We start from the raw sequence: 23,969 nt of genomic DNA on the forward strand, positions 1-23,969 counted from the left end.
CGCCGTCCTGTTCAATCAGTAGCCAGTCTAGAGAATAAACGTTTGCAATGGCTCTCACCTGGCTGGATGTGTCTGTCTGGTTTCTGGAAAGAGGGGATTACTGTGACGGTGTCTCCACAGGAGCCGGGCAGGGTGGTCTTTCAGGGACCGAGTCGAGGCTGGGAGGGGGTCCGAATCGAGCATCCCTGCCCCTCGAGGGCTAAGCCCCGACTTAAAGTCCAAAGACCCGAGGGAAAGCAAAGACAGGACAGGTAGAGCAGGGAGGCTCGGGTGAGGTGAGGGAGAGGCGGTGGAGCCCCAGCCTCGAGAGGGGCCACAGCACCCTTGTCCAGACTGGCACATGGACTCCTCATGGAACTTAGTGCTAGAAAAGGCCTTAGTTCATCCACGAAGAACCCGGGGTCCAGACGGGACCTGGGAAGCGTCCCAGGGTGAGTGGCGAATGCCGGCCGGCCACCCCGCCTTCCTCTGGGCACCGGAAGCTGGTCCCTGCCTCCACAACCTGCCCTCGGGCATCCTGACCCCGTCCCATCATTTGGGATCCTGTAGCCTTGACTTTAGGTGAAGCACCCTGCCCTTTCGCACCCAGGCTCTGCCCAGGGTGACAGACATTCCCCAAGGTCCGGCGTCCGGAGCCTGAGAAGCTGGGCCCAGGCTCCCTGCTGCGCGTCAGGTGGAGGAGTCGGAGGTGCCCTGGGCCCTCACCCCTCCCGGCCACCGTCAGACGTGGCTCCCCCTTCCCCTTGGGTCCTGTGCTGGCTGTTGCTCTGTGAGCTGGTCCACTTTGCCCTGGAGGGCAGGGCCTGGTCACACCTCTGCGGGGGCTGAGCCCAAAGCATGCAGAGCAGAGAGAAATGCTGAGGAAGTCTGTTGGAAATCAAAACCAAACCATGTGTGTTAAGGGACAGCATGGTGTGCCCCGCGGTGGGACGAGCGCCCTGTGCACACCGTCCAGCAACTCACACAACAAGCAGACTCTTAGCACCCACCCTGTTTCACCGATGAGGACGCCAAGGTCTGTCTGACGCCAACACTTCTGCCCTTAACCACTTAGGGCCCAGTCCCGCGATGAGGGCTGCGCCGAAAACACCCAACTGCAAAACCAAAACCAGAACAATAGGGTCGTGAGCAGGGGGAGGTCCACGGATGGCTCTGGAGGGTGAGAGGCAGTGGGCTGGCAAAGAGAACGCCACTGTAAGGTGGAGCCAGCCCCTCCGGGCCCTGCGTCGGGCTCCTCCCAAGGTCCCTCCCTCCGGTCGCCCTCCCTCCTCCAACAGCAGGTCCCCTAGGGACAGGGCTATGTCGGTCTGGGGTCCTTCCCCTGCTGCTGACGTGGCTGAACCAGGCCTGGAAGATGGAGGGGCCAGGGTGTGGGGAGTGAGTGGGGATGGGGAGCGCCGAGGGGCCAGCTCCTCGGGTTTCAGTAGCAGGAGCTTCGGGTGTCTGGTGGGTTAAAAATACAGAGGCCCCAACTCAGAGTCATTTGATACCGGCTGCTGAGGCCTATTAAGTCCAAGGGCCCAAAGGCAGGGGTCCAGAGGGAAGGGACGGAATAGAAAGTAGGGAGCAAAGCAGCAGGGAGAGAGGGGTGAGGAGCAGGTGGGGAGGGTGCAGCTGCTGGGGTGGACTGGGTGGGACTGGGGGGCCCAGGTCACCACTTAGCCCCATCCCACACCCTTGGGGGTGCCGAGGGGCAGGTCCAATGTTCTGGAGTCTCCCCTCCCCCAGGGTGCCGCAGAAGTCAGAAATCCACGCCCTCCCTCCTGTGGGCCTTCCGTCCGGCCGTGGCCGTGGGCGTGTGGGCCGCTCAGTGGCTCTCCTGGGAGCCCGGGAGCTGTGTTCCGAGGCCCCTTTAGCTCCAACCGGCCCTGCTCAGGTTAGCTCTGGCCTCTCTTGCTCCAGGGACAGCTGTCTCTCTTGGACCCCCTCCTGGCACGTTCTTGAGATTTTCCGTGGCCTTCCTTGCTTGGCGGTGCAAGGCCCACCCCACAGGAGGGGGAAAAGTTATCCCTCTAACACAGTGTCATGCCCCTGCCTGGGTGCAAAATAAACCCTGTCTCTCCAAAAACGGAGACAGCTCAGGGTGGGGATGGAGTGCTTTGATCTAACCTCTCCCATGGGCTCCCCCGTGCCTCAGTTTACCTGTGCCTGGTAAGAGCACTGGAGGGCCATGAAGAGGGTCCTCCCTTCCTAGGTACCCAGAGCTGAACTCATCCACAGCCCTCACCCCAGGATGGGGCCCAGGAAGTTAGAGCCCCTCCCCCGCACTCCACCTGGGCTCTCAAGTGCGCGGAACCAATCAACATCCTCAGCTCTGGTGCAGGGCCCACCTCGTTTTCCCTGAGGTAGCTTCTCCCCTGGCCTTTATACCGGATCCTCTTGCTCAGAATGCACTGCGGCAACTCTCCTTCCTTACAGTCATCCAGCCCTGGGGGACCCTCCCTCCCCACCGTGCCCTAGAGAACTGAGTCCCCTCTGATCCGAGTACCCAGCACAAGCAGCAGGCAGAAGCTGCAGGACTTTCCCCTTTCCGTGGAGAGAAACCCCAAATCACACTTCTGCAGCGTAGATGTGGGCCAGCGCTTCTTGCCCCATGCCCCGTCCTTCCCCCGCGTCCCGACTTAGGGTGTTGAGTGAAGCACAGGAAAGTGGCTGGGGCTGAGCCAGGTCGCCCGTCCTGGCCGAGGCTCCATCTTTTATTCGGAGAATGACATCATCCTTAGTCCTGGTTCTTGAAAGGGAAGTGCAGGGGGTCTCTTCCTGCAGCCCGGGTGCTTTTTACCACCTTCTCCTCCGCTGGGTGGAGGAAACAGGCCACATCCAGAGGACAGTCCCAGGTTTTAGGCATTTGTGCCCCCTTTGTCCTGTCGTACGAATCGAATCTCTGACCCAGAATACCTCCTCTCCACCCCCATTTCCCTGGGTCTGAGTACCCTTGCCCTCCCTGGACTCTCCCTAATGACCCCATGCCTCCCCTCCCCCAGCCCAGCTCATTTACCTCCGACTCATCTGGTCTTATTTTTAGCTCAGGCTTTTTCCTTTCTTAATATGGCGATGAGCTTTCCGGGCCGGCGTGGGGACTGTGCTGAGGAGCCCTGGCCGTCGTGGGGGAAGGCAGCGGGGGAGGGGCTCCCAGAGCCAGGGGGTGAGGTGGGGGAGGAGGGAGGGTCTCGGCCCTCTGGGGCTGTCCTGGCCTCAGAAGGTTATCCTCTCTCCTGCCAACCCCAGAGACATATTTAGATGGAGCCAGGTGGGGGCCCTGGGGTGCCAATTTCAGGGGCAGCTCCGGTTCCCTCCCCACCCCCTGTCGCTACCCCTCCTCCTGACCCATTCACTCTTGGCTCTGTCAGCAGCTTGTCCGGGACCCAGCAGTGTCCTCTGTCCACTGCTCCAGGCCATTCCCCACCCCACGCCCCTGTGAGCCCCTCACTCGGGGCTCAGGACCCAGGGCCCCGCCCGACCCCAGCTACCCTCTTAGGGACCGGAGAGCCGAGGCTGACCCCGCTCCCTGCCCCGCACCGCACCGCCGACAGGATGGGGGCCAGCACGGGGCCCGGGCTGCGGCCGGCACTGTTCTTCCTGCTGGTGCTAGGGACACCCAGGTTGGGGGTGCAGGGGGAGGACGGGCTGGAATTCCCTCAGTATGACGGTGTGGACCGTGTGGTCAACGTCAACGCCAAGAACTACAAGAATGTGTTCAAGAAGTATGAGGTGCTGGCGCTGCTCTACCACGAGCCCCCCGAGGATGACAAGGCCTCACAAAGACAGTTTGAGATGGAAGAGCTGATCCTGGAGGTGAGTCTGGGGTCCGCTGGCCTACAGAGCACAGCGGCCTCTCCCGGCCACCCCTAGCCCGCAGCCGCATGCAGACTTGGAGGGGGACTCGGGGCCTCGCGGCGTGCGGCCTCAGCCCCACGGGAAAGTGACTGGGGACCCCAAAGTCCCACCACGGGTAGGCACGTTTAGGAGGGAGGGGCTGCTGGGAGACCCCTCCTCCATGGCCTGGACTGAGGTGCCCTTGGAAGAGGAGCACAAAGAGGAGAAGGGCCGTGCTTTGGTCGGAGGAGGGGCCTGGAGCTGCACGACGCCCCCCACCTACTCTCCTGGCCAGAACATGCCCCTTCTCTCCACACACCGCAGGCCTGCACCCCAAGTTGAACCAAAGGGTAGGCATTTTAAATGCTACCGACATCTTATTTGCATGGTGTCTGTTTCTCCCACCAAAGGTTTAACAGGGACCACCGTGGCGCCCACCGGTCTCAGTACCTCTCTCCCTAATTCTCCAACTGCCCCTATTGGGTCAGGTCAGATGCCCTGATTGGAAAATTCTTGCCATTGGAGGAGGCCTCAGAATGCCTTCCCCAGCTTCTCTCTATGGGAAGGTTCTCCTCGCCCCCAAGCCGACTTACAACAAGAGAAAGGGCCTGTGTTTGGGGATGACTGGTTGATGCGGCCCCACACGCTCTCTAGCCGTACGGTTGTTCATGTTCCGGCCCAAGCTTGTGCAGCCCATTCTCCAGCCAGGCAGGACAGCGAGGCCCCAGCCTGCCTGCAGGAAGGACCACAGGCTCTCGTTTCTGTAGGCCCCTATGGCTGCTGGAACCTGCCATCTGATTAATGCACTGAGTATTTTTATCCTGAGTGCTCAGCATCTCGGCCCATCCACCTGCCAACAGCCTCCCCGTCCTCCTGAGAATCTGGGTGCCTGTGTGTGTTAGGCGGGGTGAGGCTGCAAGCCCGCGGCAGAGGGCACCAGGGCGGAGTCCAGCCGGGAGGCTGAAGGGGGCAGGGACCTGCGGGAGTGACTGTCCACAGCCTGAGAAAGGAAGGGCTGGGGGACACAGGGGAAGTCTGGTCTTGGTGAGGAGAGCCCCGCCTGGGTCCCCTCTCGTGCCTGCTGGAGTCTCTGCCTCTGAAGGTGACAAGTGGTGGCCCCAGTGACCTCTACCCTCAGCTCTCTGGCTTCCGCCACTCCTCGGTGACATGACCGGACCCCGGACCGCCCCCCCCAACACACACACCCTCCTGCCCTCCAAAATGCTCCCCAGTGGGGTTCACTCAGAAGAACCCCAGGGACTTCTAATGTCACCCCACACTGAGCATGGCCTTTAATGACGATGGCGGGGAAGCCTCAGCCCCGAAGCAGAAAGGGCCTCAGTCACTCTGAAGCCAGACTCCCCAGCATCCCTCGGGAACATCAGAAGCACGCTGTGCACGAGCAATACGTGTCCGGGGGCCGAAACCAAACTACAGCCCAAAAGGGTGGGCTTGCAGGCAAATGGAGCTACCTTGGAGCTTTATGCAGTGCCAAGGGCAACTCTTATCTTCCCCACATCCCAAATGACCCCTCTGGGAAGCGTGAGATGGGCACGGGGTGACTAAAAATCCCAGAGCTGATTTTAACCTTATGCTCCCTCCAGTTAGCGGCCCAAGTCCTCGAAGACAAGGGTGTTGGCTTCGGGCTGGTGGACTCTGAGAAGGACGCAGCTGTAGCCAAGAAACTAGGTAAGGGGGGGGGTGGGGGGGGCGCAGTAGTGTGCGCCCGGGGAGGCCCAGGTGTGGGGGCTTGCGGGATGCGGGAGGCCCAGGCCGGGATTTGGAGGGCGGCCCTTGTACAGGCCAAGGGCCCCGCCGGGCCTGACCTGGCAGCGGGGAGAGAAGACTGGCACGGGGGACAGGGACGGCAGGAGCTTCGGCATCTCCTACACGCCTCAGAGAGCCCCGGGCTGCGATCCTAGAAAGAGGGGGGGCTGGCCCTCTTCATACTTACCTACAAACCAGGGCTAGGCGCTGGAGGAAAGGGGCAGCCAGGGAACACCGGCAGGACAGGAGAAGCCTCTCCGGCCAGAGCCTGGGGGGGCCGGGGGGGGCCGGGGTTACGGCACCAGCCACCAGGGAGCACCACAGGCCTGAACCGGGCTCCGGATGTGGCTGGGGAGGGCGGTCACTAATGAAGTCATCCGGTCAGTAATGGCAGCAGGTTACAGGGCTGGACCGGGAGTGAGCGGCTGGAGTCCTCGGAGGAGGTAAAGGAATATCTGTGTCTCTAGTTGTGGAGAGCAGAGAGGGGGAGACCTCTTGCTAGAGTCTGTGTCTCCCTATGTCCCCCCGACACCGCCGCTGAGCACCCCTTCTCCTGGAGAGCCCCGGGGCCCGGCGGGCTGCCGGGGTAGACCCACAGGCACAGCGCCCAGGGCTGTAGGGGCCTGAAGGGAGGTGGGCGGGGTAGGGGCGAGGGAGAGGTGAGGGCGTGGGGTCCAGGGGCACTGGGACGGGCCCTGGACCTGTGGGCAGCCTGGCCTCCGGGCTCACCTCCGGCTCGCTCCCTAGGCCTCACGGAAGAGGACAGCATCTACGTGTTCAAGGGAGATGAAGTCATCGAGTATGATGGCGAGCTTTCTGCGGACACCCTGGTGGAGTTTCTACTGGATGTGAGGATTCTCCTGGACCTAATGGCCTTGCTTTAAGACTTCACACCCATCCCCAACCAAGTCCAGCCTTGCACGCGTGCACACACACGCACACACAGGCGACAGACAGCCCCTCCCTCCCAGCCCTGCCGCCCTCATCCCTCCCCCTGCTCCTTCAAGTGAGGCGAGAACACACTCTCCCCCAGGTCCTAGAGGACCCTGTGGAATTGATTGAAGGCGAACGCGAACTGCAGGCATTTGAGAACATCGAGGATGAGATCAAACTCATTGGCTACTTCAAGAGCAAAGATTCAGAGCGTGGGTAACCCCCAGATGCCCCTGTCCCTCCTTGGACCCCTGTTTCAACCCGTCTCCCTAACCCCACTCCACCCACTGCCTCCGCATCTCTAAAACCGACCCCCTGGCACGGTCAACTTGCCTGCTGCTCTGACCTCCCTGCACTTGGGGCTCCCAGACGGGGACCCCCAGCACCCTAACTTCCTCCACTAAAGTTTTGCTGCCCTCAGAGGACTAGGGGGTGGGTCTCAGAAGGAACCCCTCTGGCCAGAGGAGACTCGGGGAGAGACAGAGGGGCCACGGCTCCCCGGCAGACCCTGGCTCCCCCAGAGACTGACTCTGCGTTACTCCCTCAGATTACAAGGCCTTTGAGGATGCGGCGGAGGAGTTTCACCCCTACATCCCCTTCTTCGCCACCTTCGACAGCAAGGTTCTCCTCCCTGTGGCCGTATGGGGTCCCCCTCGCTCCCTGCAGCTGCCCTCCAGACCTCTCTCCCAGAATCGATGGGGGGGACCTGGTCCCTTGCCACACACGACAACCCCCACCCCACCTCAGGCCTCTCCCTCTTGCCCCAAAGATTTTAGATCCTTTAACCCACCCCTCTCAGGTTCAACCAAAGCCCAGAGACGTTAAGGCATTTGTCCATTGTCACAGCGGCAGTGACAAGGGCCCAGACTGTCTGGCTTCCTTCTAAGACCTGCTCGCAGTGATACGGCCTCTCCCCATGACCCGCATCCCCCGCTCCACTCCCCCTGCCCCCTCCCCCAAAGGTGGCAAAGAAGCTGACCCTGAAGCTGAATGAGATCGATTTCTATGAGGCCTTCATGGAAGAGCCTGTGACCATCCCAGACAAGCCCAACAGCGAAGAGGAGATTGTCAGCTTCGTGGAGGAGCACAGGAGGTGAGCAGTGGGGGCAAGCCTGAGCCGGGGGGGCGCCTCCTCGGGCCAGAACGCCCACGCGCCTCATGTGCGAGAGGGGCCGGGGATCCGTGAAGGCAGGTGAGGCAGGTGAAGGCCCTTCTGGGTACGGCTGCTCACTCGCACACAGACCAGCTTCTGCCAGGTGCTCCCATCTCTATTATTGTTTTTAATCCTCTCAACAAGCTCAGGTACTGAGGTCCCACCAGTAGGAAATGTCAGAATGGGATCCTGGCCGGCATTTTTGGTTGAGGAGAGAGCTACCGGTGTTTGGCGGGAGGCGGGGGGGGGGGGGGGGGGGGGGGCAGAGAAGCAGGGATGCTGCTAAGCTCCTACAGGGCACACGGGATGGCCCCCCACAAGCGAGAATTCTCCAGCCAGAGGCGGAGAGACCCTGCCTGCATTCACACACGATTCTCCTCCTTCGTGGCACTCCACAACTGGGAGCGTCCCCTGGTGTCCATGGAGACTCCACCAACCTCACCCTCTCCCGCTAGATCACGGCCCCCTTGGCCGGGGAGGGCCAGTCCGCTTCGCTCACCAATGCCCACACGGCGCCCCGCACAGCACCTAGAACTTCTCAGACTCAGCTGTACCGAATGAATGAGGGGATGCCCAGATACCGCGTTCTCACCTTTCTCCCAGAGACTCTCTCCCAGGCCACAGGCCCACCCGCTGCCCTCCCACCTGCTTTAACCAGGCGGTGACCTGGGCCTGGAGCTCAGAGCTTAGGCTGTGCCAGATGGCTTTGCTCTGGCCTACAAGCTGTCTGTGCCCTAGGCTTGACCCAGAGCTCTCTGAGGGTGCATCCTTCTCGCCCGCTGAGTCCTGACTGTCTCTTCTAGGTCCACCCTGAGGAAGCTGAAGCCTGAGAGTATGTATGAGACGTGGGTGAGTGTCCCCACCCCCCCACCCCCGATGGAGCCGGGTCCCTGGCGGGGGGGGGGGGGGGGGCGTAGGTGGCCGAAGACGCAAGTCCTGGAAACTTCCCGCCCTGCTGCGCTCCGTGCCTGGCTCGTACGTAGGAAAGACCATGCACCAGCAAAGTTTGTAGGCTGTAGCTCTGAAGAACGTGCCAGGAATTAGGAGACACACAGACGCTGACGCAGATGACAGCGAGGGAGGTCTGGGGCTAAAGAGTTTGCTAGAGGAGGTGCGGGGTCCCTGTAGGGGAGGCCGAGCCGTCCGTGTCACCTGGGAAAGGGCCGCCGCCACAAGAACGTACCTGATCCGGAAGCTGGAGTTCCACGAAATTCCGGGAAGATGTAGGGTGTGTGTGGCTCCCTAACTTCAGAAAGCGCGGCTAAGCCTCGCTGCCCCCAACAGGAGGACGACATGGACGGAATTCACATCGTGGCCTTCGCGGAGGAAGCTGATCCTGGTGAGGGAGGGGCGCAGGTTTGGGTGCGGGTGCCGGTGACCGGGGGACAGGGGTGCTTGCGAGAGTGCAGGCCTCAGTGGGAGGCGTTCCCGGGGCGCAGTGACCCAGGCGTGGGACAGCAGCAACGGTGGGGGGGGGGCGTGCCCAGGACTCCTGCTGCGTCCGCCTGCCTTCCTTCCCTGTCCCACCAAACACTGCTTACTCCTGTTCCCTCCAAGATGGTTACGAGTTCTTGGAGACGCTCAAGGCTGTGGCCCAAGACAACACGGAAAACCCTGATCTCAGCATCATCTGGATCGACCCTGACGACTTCCCCCTGGTGAGAGGCACGGTTCTCCCGAGGCAGGGCCTGACGCGGCGGCCCTTTCCGAGAGGAGCTTCTTTCAGAGCTCCTCCCTCAACTCCCGGCCCGAGGACCTTGGGAGGTTACGTCCGGTGCTCAAGGGCCCCGTGGGCACGGAGGGCACCCCCAGAGGGGGGCACAGGATGGGAAGTAAATCGCATGGAACACAACACACACGATCGATGCCCAGAGCAGAGACAAGGCAGGGAGCTGGTGTTCCCAGGGCTGACTCCTTCTACAAAACACCAGAGTGGGGGGGGGGCGGCGGGGGGGGGGGGGCACAGGAGCCCTGCAAGTGGGTCTACGCAATCAGACTGAGAGCACGGAGAGTCCATGCCTCAGGGGACAGCTTCGTTCCCAGCCGGATCCCCAACACCTCAGGCTCGTTGTTGAAGGAGCAACGGAATGAGGAGATACGTGAGGAACACTGACAATGACCAGGGACGACGACCTTAGTTTACAGGTGCAGAAGCTGAGGGTCACTGAGAAGTGACCTGCCCAAAGTCACAGGTCACGCAGTAGCAGAGCCAGGATCAGAACACGGCTTCCTACCCAGTTTTCCTGGGGAAGGAAGGGCCAGTGTCTTCAGCTGACCCTCCCGATACTTTCCTTTTGGGATTTTTACCTGCAACTGCTTACCTCTACCCCTTCCCTTCAGGCCCCCACCCGCCGTGGGTTCACAGTGACCTTCCTCTGCCCCCGGGCTGACCCTCTACACTCCCCCTCCTGGATGCAGGCGTTCCCAGATGCTGTTACCTTACCGTGCGTGGTCTCTCCACAGCTGGTGCCATACTGGGAGAAGACGTTTGACATCGACCTGTCAGCCCCACAAATAGGAGTGGTCAACGTTACCGATGTGAGTTTCCTTCCCGCACGCCCCACTGGCCCCAGCTCTGCTTCCCAGCCCCACCAGCTCTCCCTGCTCTCGGCTGACCGCCCCCCCCCCCACCGCCCCACCCCCCGGGGGGTCAGACACGCCCAGTCTCAGGGCTGGGCAGAGGGAGAGGCTCAGGCCCGGAGCACACACACCCCTCGCTGCAGCTGGCGCCTCATCCCTCAAGGCCCCGTCCACCTCCTCTCCAGACTTCCCATGTGGAGGGAGGCCCCCTCCTCGGCGCCCCCAGAGCCCATTTGGCGTCGCGAACGGGACTTCAGCTCGGCTAGCTCTGCGTCGTGCTTGCCTCTCCGGCAGACTCAGCTCTTTGAGGGCAGAAATCGCACTCACACATGGCAGGTGCTTCGGCCACGTCTGTGGCGGTGAAGGGAACAGGCCCACAGTCTTTGCGTTCATACCGTTCTCAGTGCGACTGGGGACGCAGCTATTCTGTTAACGACACGGCCCGATCTCATAAACTCGATCATAAAGCGACCCATAAAATGCTAGGAAGCCACAGAAATCAAAGCAACTTCTGCTGGAGAGAATCAGAGAGAAGGGTTTCAAGGGAGTGGCACCGAAAGTGGGGACCGCACAGCCTTGGAGGAGTCCGGACGCGTGCAGCTGATGACAAGTCGTTTCCAGACCGCTGGAAAAGTTAGTGCGAAAGGTCAAAAGTAGGAAAATGAGTATCAGGTTCTGGAAAAGGCAAGTCGTTTTTTAGGGCTTGCGAGAGAGACTAGAGGCTTCTGCGGTCGGTGCTGGAAAAGCAGGTTATAAGAAGCCGAAGGGTGGCGGGCTTGACGCTCTGGCCACCGGTGGTTTCCCGTCAAAGGCCAACCCAGCCATCCCTGCTCCCCCGTCGCGGCTCCCACCTAGACCCGCCCCTGGCCAGCGTCCCGGGCCCGGGACAGGTGAAGGGAAGGGAAGGAGGACCGAGGGAGCCCCGTGAGTGGGAGGGCAGGTCTGAAGACCTGAGTCGGGCTGAGCTGCGGCCCCGTGTGTGCCTCACCCCAGGCGGACAGCGTGTGGATGGAGATGGCCGACGAGGAGGACCTGCCCTCCACAGAGGAGCTGGAGGACTGGCTGGAGGACGTGCTCGAGGGCGAGATCAACACGGAGGACGATGACGAAGACGACGGCGACTAGACGCTGCGGCCGCCGCCTCCCAGCCCGCCCGCGCTCCACGTGTTTCCTCCCGCCCCCCATCCCTCCCTGGGCTCCTCCGGGGACACTGGGCCGTCCTCCGCCATAGGGAGGCCATATGCTGAGTGCTGAGGCCCGCTCGTCCCCACACGCCAGCCCAGCCGCCTCAGCCAGCGGTGTGTCCCTCGGCGGCCCTGCTCCTACGGTTTGGGGCGCGCCCTGGGCCCGTCCTGCCTTTCTCCTCTGCTGCCTCTGCCTGCACACACAATTCCCCACACTCTCAAATCCTACCTCCTTCTGGCGGCCCCGATCCCTGGCCAGGAGGAAGGGTGGGCCCTGCGTCTGGGGCGCGCGCTCTCTCTCTCTCTCTCTCTCTCCCCCCCAGCAATCTCTTGTTAATCTATTTGGGTCAATATCGAGAGGCCTCAATAAAGGATCTGGGGCAGCATGAGCAAGTGTCTGCTGCCGAGGTCTCACCCCCCAACGGCAAGGGGGGGGGAGGCAGCCCGAGGATGGGGGCGGGGGGGGCCTTGTTAGGGCGCTGTGATGGGGGGCTCCCTCCAGGCAGTTACCCCAGAGAAGAGTGAACTATTTATTTGCTGCCAGTCCACAAGCTCTCCCCGCCCACGTGGTGTCTGTCCGGCACCACTGGTAGGTTCTGGGAGAACCGGGAGTGCCGATTAGCCCCACCGGGAAGTCAAGACAAGCAACTAAACAACTGAAGCCGAACACAAAGCAATACGTAATTAAGTGATTATGTGCTGCTTGATAGCACCCTCCCTGCAGCTATTCTTTGAACCGTCAACACTGACGCCAAATATCACTTTCTTGGTGAGGCCTTCCCAGAGGCGGCCGGCGGCGGTCCCCTCCTCTGGGGTCGCGCTGCACCCTCTCGGCCTCCACCCCAGTACTCCTCAGCTACCCTCCATCTGTAGCCACACGTCCGTCTTCCCCAAGGGACTGCAGGCCCCTGGAAGGCAGGAGCCCAGGCCTCTCCTCTGTGCCCCCAGGGCCTGGCGCACAAAAGGTGGCCCCAACAAATGTCTGTTAACGGAAGGAGCAAACGAACAGAAAGGGTCAGGAGAGAGAGGCCACGTGGGCTCCGGTGGCTTCAGGCAGCGAGCGCTTTCCAGGCCTTCAGTGAAGAATGGGGTTTGACGGGCCCAAGGAGACAGGGAAGGGACATTTCATTCAGTGGAGAGCATCAAAAGCACAGGTGGAATGTGGGTGTCATATTGGGGCTGCAGAAGAGAGGAGAGGGACAAGAAGAGACCCTCGAGTGGAGGCCATGAGGATGGAGGGGCATCACGGGGTGTAGAGGAGTTTGAATTTAATCCTGGGGCTGGGAGGAAGGGCAGTGATGAGCGGGGTGGGCAGAGGGAGGGGAGGATGGAGACAGCAGGTGTGTGTTGGGGGGAGGGGCGACTCTCACTGTCAGAGCCCATCAGAAGTTGGGAGAGCCTGAGCGGTGGCCTTGGGATGGAGAGGAGACACAGAGTTTTGTACACCAGGGCCCCCACCCTGAGCCCGGACCCGGGCTGCCCAGGTTCCCGGCAGGAAGGGCCCGCCCTCCCCGCAGCACAGCCCAGGCCGGTGTTCGGGCCAGGGAGTCGGACGTCGTCGTGTGGGGAAGCCGAGGAACTGACCGCACCCAGAACTCAGAGGGGACGGTTGTCATGGGCCAGGTATGAAGGTGCTGCTGAGAGAAGAGTGGACTGCTAGGTGCAGAAGGAGGCCTCAGGTGACACACATGTCACCCTCCAGAGACAAACCAAGGAAGTGCTCCTGGAGGAGACAGAAGAGCGTAGAGCAGAAACCAACTTGCGACCATTCCGTACTTGGTCTGATTCGTGGGGTGGGCCCTGGGCTCACACAGTCCTAACGGGAGGTGGGGGGGGTGCTGACCGTCTAGCAGGGGTCAGCGGAAGGCCCCAGACTAAACAAGTCGCCCCTAGGTTTCCAGCGCCCACCTATGCCAGTCCTTAGACACTTAGGATTTCCAAGTCTCCAGAGAACCCTGTCGGGTGGGCATCAGCTTCCCCATCTCAGCCGCAGGGCCCCTGGGAGTCAGAGGCTTTAACCTGCCGGAGAAAGGGGCGGAGCCAGCGTGAAGCCCCTGCACCCCCCACCCCCCGCGGGAAGACCAGAGCCTGTCACCCTACAGAAGTCATCCCGTTTCTCTGAGTCTCGCAGATGGGCCGGTGACATGGCTTTTGTCCCACGACACAGAGCAAACGAGACAGGCACACAGCAGAGGATGAGGTGGTCTTGCTCTCAGAGGGGGTGACAGGAGAGGTCGCTGAAGAGAAGGGGAAGCAGCAGGAGTCTGACCTCTTTGGGCGCAGTTAGACCAAGAAAGGAGGGGCTCACCTGAGGCTTCGTGAGGGGGTGTCTGCCCGGCCAGCACTGAGGGGAGGCCAGGGCCTTCCTGGATGCGGCTCGGACCTCTTCCCAGGGCCGGACTCTGCCAGAGTGGAGGCAAGGGCCCTCAGGCGGGAGCCTGGGTGCAGACAGATGCTTCCCCACTTCTTCCTTCCCTCTTTCAGTCTGGCTGAGAATCTGGGGGAGGAAAGTCCCTGGGGTGGAGAGGAAGTGAGAGCTGCCATGCCGGGCCTGGGCAGAGAGGCAGAGCGAGGAGACAGCTAAGTGTGGCTTTGCAAGACGTCTATATTTGCATGCTGAGCTCACTTCTGCTCTCTTCCTCCCCAGAAAAATAAAATTACATCATGGTGGGGGGGAAGGCAGGAGGGCGGTACGTTTGGGAAAGGTGAGAAAAACCCCACGGGCCATCACCCCAAGGAGAGAGAGGAGAGCGGATCCGGGCTCCAGGTCAAGGCAAGGAGGCCCCACGTGGCTTCCCGCCGGCATCCCTACGTCCACCCCGCCCTCCAGTGTGGATGAGTCCGAGCGGTCCTCCGGCCCTTCGCTACCGGTCCCCTGACCCAGAAGGGGAGGAAGGAGGTTTTTCCCAACACAGGTCAGCCAGCTAAGAGGATCAGAGGCCCAAGGCCCTCCAAGGGCCTAAACCCTCACTCCCTCTGTGCTCCCCAGGGTCCCAGCTGCGGTGGTCACCGCAAGGTGGCCAGGACAGGAGGCTGTCCCCCTGGGAGCGGGGCACCGCGGTCCGGGGGGGGGCGAGGGGGGGACTCCGGCAGCGGCCCTCGGCAGCCCACCCGCGAGCCTTTCAGAGCCCCCGCCCCCCGCCCCGCCCCCGGCGCTGACGTCACCGGCCGGCCGGGCGGGGCGCGCGCGGTGCTCGGGCTCGGGCTCGGCGGGCGGAAGCGGCGGCGGCGGCGGCGGCAGGAGCGGCGGGAGCCGAGGAGGAGGCTCCGGACGCTGCCCCAGGAACCGGGACGCCGGAGAGCCGCGCCCTGAGCGCTCAGCCCGAGGCGGTGAGAGGCGGGCCGGGGGGGGGGGGGGAGGGGGAAGGCGGGCAGGCTCGGGGCCGGGGCGGCGAGCCGGGGCTGGAGGGGGCGTCCGCCGACCGGGGTGCGTGTGGGGCCGGCCCGGGGTCTCGGCGGGAGCCCGTTTCCCGCGCGGCCGGCTCGGCCAGGCTCCCCCTCCCCTCCCCCGCCCCGCCGCGGCCCGCGGGCTAGGGCGGGGATCGGCGGGCGCGGGCCGGGGGGCCGGGCGGCCGGGCGGGGGGTGGTCAGGAGCTGGGGGTGGAGGGAAGGAGCCGACGTAAAAGCCCCGATTAATTGCCTACACTCCATGTCGGAACTGACAGGGACACACACACCTACAAGAGACACGCCAGCACACACGGTGACACACACCCATGTGACTCTTACACACATCGCTTCGCACACAGCAAATCACAACCGTCCCCGCACTACACATCCCCCTTCCCCCACTGCCTCCATGTGCCTCCCGGAGGCACATCTGTCCGCAGGACAGCTGAGTGGGGGCCCTGTCCCTGCCGCCACCCTGACTGTCTGGCTAGATTCTCCCAGCCCCGGACTTCTGGCTGCCCGTCTCTCAAACAGGAGAGCTGGGAGGAAATCCTGCTCTCACTCCAGGACCGGGAGACAGGACCCGGAGTGCCGGAGCCTGCCCGCGGCTCCGAAGCTGGCAGAGTGGGGAGGGTCAGGGGCTGCTGGTGGCCTCTCTCGCTGGGTCCACCGAGAGCCTCGGGTGCTGGGAGTGGCTGGTTTCTGCGGCCCAGAGTGGCCGAGGGACGGAGGAGGGGGTGGGAGAAAAAGAATGAGTATGAGTCAGCCAAGGATGGAGCCTAAGTCGGAGAGAGAGAGAATGAGGGGAATGTGTGCGAGGGACAGGGACAGTCGGAACGGGAGGGGAGGCAGCGACACGGAGGTGGTCAGAGGAGTGGGAAGAGGGCTGGGGGCTGGGCTGCGCTGGCTCGGAGAGCGCGCTGAGAGCACGGTGGGGTGAGACCGCGGGGAGTTCGGGAAACATGCTGAATCCGTGGGTTTTGTTTCTCGATGAGTCTGGCCCCCAGGCTGTCAGAGCGATTAGCTTTAATTGCTCTTCCCTTTGTGGCTAAGCACTCCATTGGGGAAATTGCCAGAGATGCCCTAGGCTGCCCGATGCCCCGGTTGCCTACTTCCTCCCTTCCCTGACACCTGTGCCCGCCCTGTGTGCACCTAGCGTCATGCATGAAGAGGGCCACGGAGTCCCGTCCTGCCAGGCCATACCTTCATACAGACCCTCACGCCCACCAGCCAATTCAGGCCCCTCCCCACCAAAGTGATGATCCCTTTACAGCAGGGAAGCTCACTCCTTCCTAATCGCAGTGGCCCTGGGTGTTTGCATGGGGACACTGAGTCACAGGCCCCAGAAGCCGTTGGCATTCAGGGCTGCCACCAAGTGAGGCAGGATGAAAGCCCACCGACGGAAAAGGAGGAAGAGAGGAAGAGAGAGACTGGAGGGAGGAGGTGGATGAGGGGGAGAGATGGGAAGGAAACAAACAGGAGGAGGAGAGGCCCCACCAGCTGAGTGGCGAGCCCACTCGCCAGCAGGCAGCCCTCCCTCTCTGCCCTGCCTGACCCAGTGCCAGGATCTCCCAACGCCCCCACCTTGGGTCCATCTTTCTCCTCTTAGACTAAGCGCTGAAGGCTCAGCACCGTCTCTGTGCCCAGGGCCAACCCGTCCTGCTTCTTGGACTGAGCTGAACATTTTGAGGCCCAGGTATCCTGCCTCCCCTCATTCCCAGGCTGGCTGAGTCTTAGGGCCTCCTTCCTTTGTTACAGAATAAAGACACTCCCTGCCCCCCACCCAAAGCTGAATGGAAGCTAAGAGAAGAAGTAGTCAGCTGAGTGTGGTATTAAGGGAATAATTAGGGACGAACTAGAGGACTGCTTGAACTTGGGGCCCGGGTAGAATTTAAAATGGGCACCCTGTGCTCTCCCCACCCACTCCTCTGCCTCTCCTTGATCACCGCCCCACCCCGGAACCCAGGCAGCATGACCCCTCCTGCCCGTGCTGGGGCTTCCACACCTGCCGTGGGCCGGCCCTCCCCTCGGCCGCAGGTAGCCAGCAAGCAGCGGGGAGCGGGGAGGGGCAGGGGCTCCTCATCCTCAGGGGAGAGGGGATGGTCAGGAAGCACGGCAGGTCTGTGGTGCGCCCTCCTCCTGCACAGGTGGTTGTCCCGTTGGGGCGAGGCCTCCCGGAGGGCCCCGGGGCCTGCTCCCTCCTCCCCCAGTGCCCACGGACCACCCACCTGTGTTGCTCCCAGCTCCGACCCCCAAAGACCAGCCTGTGAGATCCTGCCCTCCTGCCCTTCTTCCCCAGCATCCCCAGCTGGTTCCGCCTTTGTCAGGGCCCCACCTGGGGCCAGCTGGGAAGGAAGGAAGGAAGGTGTGAGGAAGCAGCGAGCAGAGCACGAATGACCCGGGAGGGAAGGGGACTGACTTCCTGGCAGCCTCAGCCCCGTCCCGGTTCCTGCCCTGGTATCCTGTTCCAAGAATGGCCTCCGCCCAGGCTGCCTGGTGTGCTCCCTGGGCAGCCTCGCACCGCTCCGGAGGTCAGGAAGACTTTTCTGGGCTACGAAGGGAGGAGCCTTCTTCATGGGCCCGAAGGAATTCTGAATCAACGGGAGGAAAGGGAGGGTGGTGGAGGGTGAAGGAGCCAAGCTCCACCACAGCCACACCACCCCAGGGACGATGATTGATCGGTGAGACCCAAGAGCCGCCGCGTAGGAGATTGCACTTCCTTGTACCCCCAAAATGCCCCAAGGGACTGGCCTTGCCCCTGCAGCCACACCCAGGCCTGGGTGGCGGCGACCGCTCCGGAGGGAGCAGCCAGGCTGCCTTGCCCCCGCTTGCTCAGGGGGCCCTACTCCGCTGCTTGTCCCTTCTTCCTCACTCGCTCCCCACACCCCTCCCATCCAGTGGTGTCATTGTCCTGACCGGTGGGGGGGCGGCACTCAGAACTGAGGTTGCCGTGGTAACCGCAGAGTCCCGGGCCCTCCCCCCAGGATCTCATTTGCAGCCTCCTTCCCTTTCCCAGCCCCAGCCCTCCCTCCATTCTGCAGGGTCTCCTCACCCTTCCCCTCTTCTCTGGATGTGAGCCTGTGATTACAGACCTTCCACATGCTCTCACTGCCACACACACACACACACACACACACACACACACACACACACACACACACACACACACACACACACACACACACACACACGGAGCACGTACTCGCACCACCGCACGTCCAGTGATTACAGACCTTCCACATGCTCTCACTGCCACACACACACACACACACACACACACACACACACACACACACACACACACACACACACGGAGCACGTACTCGCACCACCGCACGTCCAGTGCTGGCACGTACACACCCATGCCCAGAACACGCACATGCACACGCCCGCGCAGATGCCCGCCACTGCCTCTTCCCTGTGCCTGTGCCCACACCCGGGACGCAGCATCCACGCGCACGGCGCTGGCGACATTCCCACCCCCGGTCCTCTTGGGGGCCTCCTTGTGTGTGCCTCATGCTCTCAGAAAGCTCCTACCCACCGCCCCCCAGCCTTTGTGGGTGGCTCACTCACACACATTAATCCCTCCCCCCCACCCCCGCCCTGGAAGTCTGTGTTTTAGATTCAGAGCCCTAAACCTTAACTCATTCTAGAAGATACACACATACACTTAACTCCTTTCAGGAGAGAGAGACACACACATACTTTCCTTCCCCAAGATCTAGTTACAATCTCTTCCTCCACGTGAAAACAGCACAGGATGACTCTAAATTGCTGTCCCATTTTCCAGCTGAGGGCTTGGTCCCAGGTCTCCCCCCAAGGGGCAGGGTCTTCTTGGGGGCACCCTGCTACCCCTTCCTTTTAAGCTCTCCTTACCCCCCATTAATTCCTCATGCCTGGACCCCTCCCCATCACCCCCCCTTTCCTGTCCCGGGATTATCAGTGGGGTGGGGGGTTGGGCTCCAGAGCCTGCTGCTGTGACCTAGATTTCAAGGCAGAGACGGTTCCTGGTGCTGACAGTCCGAGAGCATTGTTCCTGGCCGAGGCTGGCAGGGCCACCGCTGGGCCCTTCTGTCTGCTTGCACCTGGGTGTGCAAGTGAGCATGCCTGGGAGTGCCTGCTTCTTGTGGGGGTCCTGCTGGCCCTGCTGCCTGGCTCATTGTGTGTGTGTGTCACGGTGCCTGCCACCAAGGGAGGCTTGTTTGTTCTGGCCCAAGTAGGGGGCTGGGAATGGGGACTTCTGGGTCCATGCCTCCCTTACGATGCCATGCCTCTCTGCCTCAGTTTCTCTGCATCTAGACCAGATGCCCCCTGCTCTCTGCTGCCTTCCCAGCCCACTGTTGGGGTGATTTGTGGGCAGTCTCAGTGAAGTACAAGGTCATCTAGCTCCTTGGTCTAGCCACAGAGTTTATGATATAATGTACTTTTTAAAGTGCTTTACTTTCCTGATTATAAAAGAAATATTTCTTCATTGTTGGGGGGGGAGCCCCTTTTAAACTCACTACTAGAGCCTTACATTTTATCTCATCCAAAAAGTTCATCCTAATGTTTGACCTTCCTTCTTCCTTAGACACACTTTCTACCTAGTGAGTGCAGGGAGGGCCTTGAATGTTCTCTCCCTTCCCACCTGAAGATCTCCACGAGCGAGGGAGGCCCAGCCTTGCCCAGCCCCCTGTGGGAGGCCGTCCTGAAGGTAGTGCCAGCCGGACGGTGACGCAAGCAGGAGCGGCAGCCCCTTTCCTGCCACTCTCCCAGAGCTGCATCTAAACCCCTTCCCCTGCCACCCAGCCAGCCTGGGAACTGGGCAGGGGGCCAGAGCCGGCCGCTTGGTATTCTTGGGCGCGGGGGCTGCGGGCGCAGCACAAAGGCTAGGAGAGGGGGCTGCGTGGAGGCCCAGCAGCAATCAAGGGAGAAACCAGGCTCCATGGGGGGGGGGGGGGGCGCGCTCACTGCTTCCCCTCCCCGCCCACCCGAGCCCTAAGGACTGAATACAGGGGGGCACAGAGGGACCAGGGGACCATTAGACCAAGCACCCAGGCATTTTTCCAAAATGAGTTATTAGTGAGGTGGTGGGGAGTCGGGAGTGAGGGTCCCCTTTGCTTCTGGGGAAGAATGGAAGCTAGAACACACGAGCTCCAACCTTCCGACCCCCTCCGGCCCCTTCTTCTGAGCTGCTTACTGTCACAGCCAGGCAGCCTCTCCCTGATGCTTGTTTTGGAGTGTTTTTTTCTTTTTCTTTCTTTCTTTCTTTTTTTTTTTTTTTTGACAGGGGGAGGGGTTGCTGGTGGGTGGGGCGATTCTGGGGGGCCTTGGAGGCAGCGGGTGAGTGTCTGGAGCAGGTTGCTATGGTAACCGCCTCCTCAGTCAGGGGAGCTGTTGCCAGGGTTACTGTTGGGGGGGGTGAAGAGAAAAAGATGGGGGTAAGGAGGTGTGACTTGTCACTCTAGGCTGTAGCCTGGCCCCTAGCTTCTGCATTTCTTCCTTTCTCCTCCCACCGCCCTGAGGCCTTCCTTTTTACCCCTCCAGCCCAGCCCTCCCCAGCCCCCCTGCTGGCCTCAGCCCTGCCCGCCAGCGTGGAGGTGCTGGTGGGAGGTGCCAGTGAGTGAACCCTACCGGCACCTCCAGCTCAGCAGCCTCTCCCTCTGTTCCTCCCAACCCCAGTCATGGCCGAGTACGGGACCCTCCTGCAGGACCTGACCAACAACATCACCCTTGAAGATCTGGAGCAGCTCAAGTCGGCCTGCAAGGAGGATATCCCCAGCGAGAAGAGCGAGGAGATCACTACTGGCAGGGCCTGGTTCAGCTTCCTGGAGAGCCACAACAAGCTGGACAAAGGTGGGGGGGCGGGGGGGTCCCCAGCCTCTCGGGCCCAGTCCATTCAGCAACGGGAAGCACGCTGAGAGTAGCGGTCCTCACAGCCAACACGGTGCCCGGGCACCACTGTGTTACTGTGAGACACGAGAGCAAGCACCGGTCTGTCACAGGACACTAAAATACAAATTAAAAGTGATCAAAGTAAAACCGCACGTTCTAACGTTCTCCCATCCACGGCTAGAGACCGCTGCTCTGGGACAGGCTTGGGGCGGGGAGTTGGTCTATTAAGATGGCCCTGAAAGGCAAGTGGATTTCAAAGGCAGGGTCCAAAGGAGGGCACGCTTGGCAAAGGACCATAGTGACACAGGCAGGAGTGTCTGGTGTGTCTGGCAGAGCAAGGGAGCCTGCTCAGCTTGGCTGGGGCCCGAGTAAGTTTAGAAGTGGCTGGAAAGGTACGTTAAGGCTGTGCCATGGAGGAACTTGAGGGCCAGGGTATGAGCAGGCAGGGTGAGCCGCTGGAGGGCCCTGGGGGGCGAGCAGGGAGGGAGGCTGAGGTGGACACGGTCCCGTTGGGGGACACCTGCAGTAGTCCGAGGGGAGGAGCCGCAGAGGAAGGACTGAGGGGGTCCCCAGTCTCCTAGAAGTGGCCCAGCCGCGGAGAGCGTCCTTCTGACCACACGTGTGCCTTGTCTGGAGACTCCACCCCTCCAGTCCCACACGTGCTAGCCGGAAATTCTGACGCTGACTTGGAGGAAGAGTGGCAGGGGCACAGGGTGGGTGTAGGGTATCAGGAAGGCCAACGTTTTTTCTGTTCTCCCCTCCCCACAACGTGGGATCTTCTGTTTAGCCTGAATCCCCCCTCAATTCGTAAGTTGGAAACTTCACTGACCAACCACCTGCTCTTGACCAACCACCTGCTCTGTATTGTTGGTGCTTTAGCTTTCTGGTCCTGCTCAGGAGCTCCTCCTCTTCCTGTGCTGCCCAGTCTGGTAGGGCAGGGGAAGCTGGCCTCTACAGCCTGGCTGACCCTGTCTCCTGCCTTTCTCCAGACAACCTCTCCTACATTGAGCACATCTTTGAGATCTCCCGCCGCCCTGACCTACTCACCATGGTGGTGGACTACAGAACCCGTGTTCTGAAGATCTCGGAGGAGGATGAGCTGGACACCAAGCTAACCCGTATCCCCAGTGCCAAGAAGTACAAAGGTAGGAGCCCGTGTCTCTAACACGCACCTCTGCCCCCTCCCATGGGTGATCCTTGGAATGCTTGGATTTGGGGCAAATGGAAGCGGACGTGGTGGGCCTGGCTCCCACGCCTTCCGTCCCTGGACACATCCCTTTTTGCCCCCCAGACATTATCCGGCAGCCTTCTGAGGAAGAGATCATCAAATTGGCTCCGCCACCGAAGAAAGCCTGAGCAAGGGGGAGGAGAGGAGGAAGGTTGGACCTTCAGTGGACCACTCCCTTCCCCCAGCCTCCAGGGGAGGGGCAAGGGCAACCCCCCCAGTCTACCCACTTACTAACCTGGTCCTAACCCCCTTACTGTGCGCGTGTGTGTGCGTGTGCGCACGCTCTGGCTGTCTGTCTATATGTCTAGCTCATCTAGTTCCTCCTCCTTGTGAGGGGATGGGGGTCGGGCTGGGGGGGGGGGGCTTCGTTTCCCCACTTTAGGGGGAGGTGGGGGCTATTTCTATGCAAATAGAAATGGGCACATTACTCCTACTGCCCTTTCCTCTATGGCTAAAGTGTGGGAGCAGAAAGGACCTGTATTTTCCTACACTGAGGAGCCGAGCTGGAGGGAAAGCATGGGGCGAGATGGGTGCATCTAGTGAAAAGCAGTGGGAGGGAAGGTGGTCACCCAACCCCCCCACCTGGAAGGGGCAAAGAAAAGCCAGAGTTCCACGTCTGTACCCCATGCTGGATCGGCTGAGGGTTCCTTTCTAGATGTTCCTCAGGTTGGAGGGCCTGGGCCCCAGTAGGTCCCCTTTTGGCTCCCCTCCCATGGGCCTAGGATGGGTATGAGCCAGGGATCTAACGAGAGAGGACCACAGGATCCTTTCCTGGCCCCAGAGTACAAACTTCATGAGCACCCAGCTAGATACGAGAGACCCCCCCCACCCCCAAGAGCCCATGCTGGGAGCAGGCCCCACTGCACCAGACATGGGGCTGTGGACAGAGGGGTCCTCTTTGCCACTCCCTTTATTCCCGTTCAGACTGTTGCACACACGGATTCCAAACCTAGGGAGGTTGACGAGTGAGCTCCTTAGGTCTTAGCTCCAACCCTGCCCCACCCACAGGGTCCCGGCGTGGTTACTACAGGTGACCTTCCCTCTCTGGGGTCTAGAGCACCCCCAGCAGGAAAGACAGGAAGAAGCTAATTACAGCCTTTTCCTTTGCACTGACCACCCCCAGTTCAGTCCAGGAGGGGACTCTGCTAGCCCGTCTCCCTCGATATCCTGGCGTGTTGGGCTCGTGAATGCCTCCTAGCCAAATCACTAGACCCCAGCCTCCTTCCTGTGCCAAGATGCTCTCCCCACCCTGACCGTGCTAACTGTGTGTACATATATATCTACATATATGTATATTAAACCCGCACTGCCATGTCTGCCCTTTCTTGTGGTGTCTAGCATTAACTTATTGTCCAGGCCAGGGCGGGGGTGGGAGGGGAACACCACGGCCAAGGGAGTGCCAGTCAAGTTGCTACACAGTCAAAATGAAGAAAACTTTTTAAATTCACACGCCGTCTCAAGAGACCAGAGAAAGTTGAAGTTCAGAGCTTGTAAGATGAGGGAGCAAAACGTAAGTGGGAGGGGAGGACTGGCTGTTTGGAAGAGGGAAGAAGCCAGACTGGCCGGAGAGCAGCTTCTCCTCCCCGCCCGGCCGCCCCCTCTGGCCACCGCTGCGGACACCTGCCTTAACACGTCCGCCTGGAGTACTCCACAGTTCTGCCTTAAAGCCCCTCCCCCCGTTCGCCCAGCCCTGTCTGGCTTCTCCCTCAAGGACAGAGAGAGACTTGTCAAATTGGGAGGGGGGGAACTGAGCATGAACTGTCCTTCCGGTCAGGATTTATGTGATGTGAGAGTGTGTGTGTGAGAGAGAGGGAAGGAACAGCAGCCTTCTCTGAAGAGAGGAGAGGGTGAGGTGGGAGGAGGGAGACAGGGTCGTTTTCAGCAGAGTCTAGTAGTATCTCTGTAAGGCCAAAATCATCTAAAAAGACTAACCTGCCCCCCCGCCCCCCCCCCCCCCCCCCCCCCCCCCCCCCCCCGTACAGCTGTGAGATTGTCCCTAGCCTACGCTCCTGTCTGCAGTGTGCACGGCCTTGTTCTAACCCTG

The 23,969-nt window shown here is 61.3% G+C and overlaps 3 protein-coding genes across 5 annotated transcripts; 2 read left to right on the forward strand and 1 right to left on the reverse strand.

Moving 5' to 3' along the window:
* On the reverse strand, positions 1 to 20,478 carry LOC113932415 (translation initiation factor IF-2-like). 3 transcript variants are annotated; one of them, XR_003523063.2, is made up of 5 exons: positions 13,742 to 14,449; positions 10,577 to 10,760; positions 10,113 to 10,168; positions 8,853 to 9,005; positions 1 to 1,094 (listed from the first exon to the last, which is right to left on the reverse strand). XR_003523063.2 is itself a non-coding variant. In XM_027611531.2 (3 exons), exon 1 carries the CDS (start codon positions 17,715 to 17,717, stop codon positions 16,668 to 16,670), a length of 1,050 nt encoding a protein of 349 aa, XP_027467332.2. In that variant the 5' UTR covers positions 17,718 to 20,478; the 3' UTR covers positions 1 to 1,094; positions 8,853 to 9,005; positions 16,408 to 16,667. The 3 variants fall into 3 exon arrangements, 2 of the variants coding, with proteins under 2 accessions (XP_027467332.2, XP_027467333.2); XM_027611531.2 differs by lacking the exons at positions 10,113 to 10,168; positions 10,577 to 10,760; positions 13,742 to 14,449 and adding an exon at positions 16,408 to 20,478; XM_027611532.2 differs by lacking the exons at positions 1 to 1,094; positions 10,113 to 10,168; positions 10,577 to 10,760; positions 13,742 to 14,449 and adding exons at positions 6,313 to 6,352; positions 16,408 to 20,478.
* Positions 2,775 to 11,790, forward strand: CASQ1 (calsequestrin 1). Its single transcript, XM_027611530.1, has 11 exons — positions 2,775 to 3,795; positions 5,421 to 5,505; positions 6,331 to 6,431; positions 6,617 to 6,728; positions 7,064 to 7,137; positions 7,479 to 7,609; positions 8,473 to 8,518; positions 8,954 to 9,008; positions 9,227 to 9,327; positions 10,133 to 10,207; positions 11,243 to 11,790. Exons 1-11 carry the CDS (start codon positions 3,241 to 3,243, stop codon positions 11,372 to 11,374), a joined length of 1,467 nt encoding a protein of 488 aa, XP_027467331.1. The 5' UTR covers positions 2,775 to 3,240; the 3' UTR covers positions 11,375 to 11,790.
* PEA15 (proliferation and apoptosis adaptor protein 15) lies at positions 14,613 to 23,250 on the forward strand. The gene is made up of 4 exons (XM_027611533.2): positions 14,613 to 14,763; positions 20,485 to 20,658; positions 21,687 to 21,842; positions 21,989 to 23,250. Exons 2-4 carry the CDS (start codon positions 20,487 to 20,489, stop codon positions 22,051 to 22,053), a joined length of 393 nt encoding a protein of 130 aa, XP_027467334.1. The 5' UTR covers positions 14,613 to 14,763; positions 20,485 to 20,486; the 3' UTR covers positions 22,054 to 23,250.
* The last annotated feature ends 719 nt before the right edge of the window (positions 23,251 to 23,969 follow it).

Source organism: Zalophus californianus, chromosome 10 (assembly GCF_009762305.2).
Source record: "Zalophus californianus isolate mZalCal1 chromosome 10, mZalCal1.pri.v2, whole genome shotgun sequence".
NCBI classification, from domain to species: Eukaryota; Metazoa; Chordata; class Mammalia; order Carnivora; family Otariidae; genus Zalophus; species Zalophus californianus.